The 5,930-nt window shown below is 46.4% G+C and overlaps 1 protein-coding gene across 1 annotated transcript; it reads left to right on the top strand.

Annotated features, from left to right (window-relative positions):
* Positions 1-1,458: 1,458 nt before the first annotated feature.
* On the top strand, positions 1,459-5,040 carry LOC125896821 (protein NYNRIN-like). The gene is made up of 3 exons (XM_049589693.1): positions 1,459-2,719; positions 4,545-4,815; positions 4,902-5,040. The coding sequence occupies exons 1-3, from the start codon at positions 1,459-1,461 to the stop codon at positions 5,038-5,040; spliced, it is 1,671 nt and encodes a 556-aa protein (XP_049445650.1).
* Positions 5,041-5,930: the final 890 nt, after the last annotated feature.

Raw genomic sequence — 5,930 nt, 5'->3', positions numbered from 1 at the left:
CAGTGCCAAACCATACACCGCCATGTCTAGCCTGTCGCCAGAACATAAGTGGTTTTCCTGTATACACCTTGCTAACGCCTTTTTCTGCCTACCTCTCGTGCCGCCCCTTCGCAACATTTTCTCATTCACTCATCGTGGTACTCAGCTACGTTACACTCGCGTTCCACAGGGTTTCATCCTGTCACCTGGTCTTTTCAATCAGGTTCTCAAACAGCAGCTGGTCAAATTGTCACTACCAGAAGGAGTTGTGGTAATCCAGTACGTTGATGACATCCTCTTGGCCGCACCCGATCCCTCCACCTGCCTAGAGGCCACACGCTCTGTCTTACTACGCCTACACCACACAGGGTTCAAACTCTCTAAAACCAAGCTACAATGCTGTAGGCAGCAGGTCTCGTTCCTGGGTCGCATAGTGTCGGCTAAGGGGGCAGCTGTGTCCCCGTCACACAGAGAATCGATTCTGCATCACCCAAAACCACACACCGTGAAAGACATGTTGTCATTTTTGGGCCTCACAGGGTATAGCAAGCACTATGTGGCCTCTTATGGCGAATTAACCCATCCTTTGCGTGCCATGGTTAACGCACAGGGCATGCGCAATCTTACTGCTCCCCTGGTGTGGACCACTGACGCTGAAACCTCATTTATCTCCCTCAAACAGGCACTCTCTACTGCTACTGATCTAGCCATCCCCGACTACAAGCTACCGTTTTTTCTTGACGTTTCTGAAAAGGCACACACTACCTCTGGTGTGCTTTTTCAGAAAAAAGGGGGAGGCAGACAGGTGCTGATGTATATAAGCATATCCTTAGACCCAACCGAGGATAGACACCCATCGTGCACACGACATGCAGCAGGAGTGGCAAAAATTTTGCAAAAAATAGCACACATAGTGATGGGACACGCACTGACTGTACTAACAACACACAGCATAGTGGCATATGTAAACTCAGCGGCATTTACTATGACATCACTCAGACAGACGAGGCTGGAAAAGATCTTAAATGCACCACACATAACATTCACACATGAAGGTGTAAACATGGCAGATAACATGGGAGAGGGCGAGCCACACAGATGTGAGGAAAAGGTGCAGAAAGACACCAGGGTGAGAGAAGATTTGCAGGCGAAGCCCTGACTAACGCAGAGGAAACACTGTTCACAGACGGATGCTGTTTCAGGCATCCAACTGAGGGACTGAAAGCAGCATATGCAGTGGTGAGACAGACAGAAACAGGGTTTGAGGAAGTCCTTACGGAAAGGGTGACAGGGAAAGAGTCCTCGCAGTTGGCTGAGCTCCAGGCAATGATTGCAGCTCTAGAATGGTCAGAAGGGAAGAGAGTGAACATCTACACAGACTCTGCATATGTTGTAGGAGCAATCCATGTGGAAATGACACAGTGGATCAGATCTGTTTTTTTAACAGCAGCAAAAACCCCCATTAAATACGAACAAGATATGAAGAGGCTACAGGAGGCACTGATGAAGCCAGCACAGGTAGCAGTCATTAAGTGTAAGGGCCATGATAAAGCAGGGACAGCTATCGCTAGGGGAAATGAGGCTGCAGACACGGCAGCCAAGAGAAAGGCAGGATATAGTCCACAGTATATCATGCTACAAACAGAGAAAACAGTACATGATCTCCTGCCACCATGTGATGTAAATATGTTAATAGCAGAGCAGCAGAAAGCTTCTCCACAGGAGCTTACAGTCTGGAAAGAGAGAGGAGCAGTGAGAACAGAGGGTGTGTGGAGGTCTCCGGACGGAAGACCAGTGTTACCCGCAGGGCTGATGAGATCAGTCCTCCAGGAGGCTCACGGGGTGACTCATTGTGGAAAGGTGCAAATGGTGCGAGGTCTCACTCATTGGTGGCACCCTTTTCTGCCAGCCATGATTGAGAATCACATCAGAGAATGTAAAATATGTACAGAATATAATGTCAGACCCACAGTGAAACCACACCAAGGGAAATTTCCTCTCCCTAAACTCCCAGGTCAAGAGGTCATTATTGACTACACAGATATGATAGAAAGAGTGGGAGGACACAGGTACCTTCTGGTGGCGGTGGATGCATACACCGGCTGGCGAGAAGCCATACCTGCCAAATCAGAGGATACAAAGACAGTAATCAAATTTCTGATAAATCAATATATCCCCAGGCACGGGTTCCCCAAACGAATCAGATCTGAAAACGGGACTCACTTTAAAAACAAAGACCTACAGCAGGTAGAGAAGGCATTGGGGCTAAAACACACATTTGGCACAGTCTACCATCCTCAGTCACAGGGCAAGGTGGAAGGGATGAACCAGTCTATTAAGGGAAAAATGGGCAAAATCTGTGCTCAGACTAAAATGAGCTGGGTAGATGCTCTACCCCTAGCTCTAATGTCAATCAGGAGCTCAGTGAACTCATTGACAGGGTTCATGCCATATGAACTAAAAACAGGACACCAGTTCCCGGGACCGGGAGCTGGGACCCAAACTACAGAAGAAATAGAAAGCCCTATGCAATACAAACCATATTATGACCAACTAACAGCATTGGTGTCAGCTTTCTCCAAACAGGTGACCACAGACCCCCCAACATCAGAGTGGGTCCTGCTCAAGGTGATCAAACGAAAGTGGTCAGAGCCAAGGTGGACTGGTCCCTACAAAGTCGTGGAACGGACATCCCACGCCGTCAAACTACAGAGAAAAGGTGACACATGGTATCACTGGAGTCAGTGTGCAGTGGCAGAGACACCTGCCCAAACACTGAAGGACATAAGAGACACTAAAGATTTTAAAAAAAAAACAAAAAAAAAAAACACACAGCTTACTCACACAGACATTTATTCATTTAGCTTAGCATAAGGGCGGAAGAGATATCCTGTGATCAATGTGAAGGTTTGAAGCTCCTTTGAAGCAACACTTTAGCCAGAGTACGTTTGAGTAATATAAAGCCAGGATACAAGAAAGACTCGCTTGCAGAACATTTACACTCCATATTTACTCTTATATTTTACACGTTTATATTTACCTTTTTGCAATACAAAATTAAAAAAAATGAAATTGTTATTAAAATTATTAGGATTAGAACCACGCCACCGTAAGTGGTGTGTGTTGGGAGTTGTTGTGTTAACCTGTGTTATTGTTTTACCTCTGTTGTATTATGAGTCTTCCCTCAGAGACAAAGCCGTAGAACCACCACGAAACCGAACCAGGAGAAACACACCAGGGAGTGGAACGTCAGACTCCTGTATAGCTAAGTATGGTGGAGTAGAATTGACATACATCATAGGGCAAAGTACAGGGTTCCAGTTTGACTTGTGCTCCGTAATAAACTGTAAAGGAAACGATCCAAATTGGAGGGGGTATGATGTGTACATATGCGGATTCTCATGGGGAGGGCCCACACACAATCCATGGTGTGGAAGATGGAGATGATGACGTATTCTGGGCTTTGGGACCCACCACCATATAGGGTAGGAGGACAGGACATTGGTAAAAAGATAAAGATACAGAGGCAGCAGCTTCAGCCTCTCCCAGGCTCCCATAAGCAGAATCTGGTATTGCTAAGTGTGTATAGTCTCACAACAAACCCATGGTCAAACTCAATTAGGCACCGCACCAAATGCGGAGATCGCACCAACAACACAATGTATTTGGTGTTGGGAGTAGACCACAGTGGCACCGATACCATGGGACTAATTAAACTAACCTTATTGAATCCTCCCCCTACTAATACCACCGTATCCCCAAGTAATGTAACCAAGGCGCCTGAACCCCCACAGAACACCGGCGTGATAAACATTGACTACTCTAAATTGACCCACAGTGACGTAGTCAGATTGGCCACAGGCTACGGAGACAAAAACCTATGGTTAGACTGGGTGACGGCGACAGCAGAATCCATGAACATGTCCAATTGTGTCGTATGTTCATCCTGACACACACCCTGCTGGTTTCAACTGCTTGATAAATATGACCACGTATCCTGATCCTGTTAATTGTACCACTCTGAGTTCTCTGTTTCCACACATAAAGAATCACACCATCCAACCAACGTTTAGTCCCAGAATCGCCAATTACACTTGTTTCCATAGGAACCTCTCCACCGGGGTAGTAACTGATATGGGACAGATGCAAGCTGACTGGTGCCAGAGAACACTGAATGTGAGTACGTGGCAGAACGCCAGCAGCATGGTTCAGGCTAGAGGGGACCTATTCTGGTACTGTGGAGATAAGACCCTCCACTTGTCCCTGCCATCCTCCTGGGTTGGTATGTGTGCACTGGTCCGACTGGCTGTACCCCTGGTCCTGTTAGGGATGAGGGATACCCAGACCAACTCAGGTAGACAGAAAAGAAATGCATTTGATATGAGCCAGGGAACAACCACGCATATGGACGCCATAGGTGTTCCTCATGGGGTCCCAGACCAGTACAAATTGGCTGACCAAGTGGCCGCTGGTTTTGAAAACATACCCATATTAGCTGCACTGTTTCCCATCACCCCTAACAAAAATGTGGACAGAATTAATTATGTGCATTACAATGTTCTTAGACTGGCCAACAGCACTAGGGACGCAGTTGGGGGACTCTCTGAACAACTGGCAGCTGATGACAGTACAGAACCGAATTGCGTTAGACATGCTTTTGGCGGAGAAAGGGGGTGTCTGCTCTATGTTCCAGGGCCTCTGCTGCACCTTCATCCCAAACAACACAGCTCCAGACGGGTCAGTAACTAAGGCGCTAGAAGGGCTGCGCACGCTCTCTGAGGAAATGCATGAACACTCAGGCATTGATAAACCCCTGGGTGGTATCTTCGAGAATCGGTATTCTTGTCTCTGGTGGGAATGCTTGCGGTGTTAGCATTATGTGGTTGTTGTTGTATCCCATGTATCCGGTCACTCTGTAAAAGAATCATAGTGACAGCTGTGGAGAGAAAACATCCACAGCCCCCACCATATCAGATGACTCAAATGGAGACGGCCACCCTGTTGGGAGAGCCGCCTACTGATTCAGATTCGGACTCAGACTCAGGAGAAGACAAGGTGTGAGTGGTCTCATGTATATGAGACCAAAAGGGGGAGTTATAACTTTTTGTTTCAAAAGAAACAAAAAGTGCAGTAATCACAAGACCTAAAAAGGGGGACCTGGATACATTGGGACTAAAAAAAGTGGCCTCAGTCCTATGAGGCCAAAAGGGGGACTGTTGGGAATAGAATGATTTTATGTGTTTTACTATCAGTTGTGTTTCACTATATAAGTTTTAGATGCGTGAACAATGAGAATACTGAGATGATTTCAGCTGATCTGAATGTGTTTGCTTTGCAGAAGCGAAGAAGTACAGGAGAGGAAGATACATGAAGTCTGAGGAGCACATACCACAATGCTTAGATAATTAGTTTCATATATGGTAATGATGGACTTGGGGCTCATCCTACTCTCCAATGTGCTATGTGTGAGCTCAGTCCTGCGTGTTCTTTAATGAAGCAATAGGAGAAGATATTCGGTCTCAGTTAATGTAGTTTATTAAGCAGTAAAGGAATAAAATTACAGAGCTCTGGGTCTCAACTTCACGTCCCTGACGAACAACAAAGGTGTGTCAGTTCATGAAGTCTGACCTCCTGTCCTTTCCCAGACCCAGTATATTTGAGCGTGACAGAGTGTCATTGTGCACGCAAGGCGTTGTCCTCTTCTCATTGGCAGTTCCACTTCCTCCTTCACCACACCACGCCCCTGCCTCGTGTTAATATGACTCCTTCCCGCTGGCGGTGGGGGCCACTTTTTTTTTTTTTTTCAGTCCCAATGTCTCCAGGTCCCCCTTTTTAGGTCTTGTGATTACTGCACTTTTTGTTTCTTTTGAAACAAAAAGTTATAACTCCCCCTTTTGGTCTCATACACATGAGACCACTCATTTCTTTATTTTGTATTGCAAAAAGGTAAA

The sequence above is a fragment of the Epinephelus fuscoguttatus genome, linkage group LG11 (genome assembly GCF_011397635.1).
Source record: "Epinephelus fuscoguttatus linkage group LG11, E.fuscoguttatus.final_Chr_v1".
Classification (NCBI taxonomy): Eukaryota; Metazoa; Chordata; class Actinopteri; order Perciformes; family Serranidae; genus Epinephelus; species Epinephelus fuscoguttatus.
This window is presented reverse-complemented; position numbering and strand designations above follow the sequence as displayed.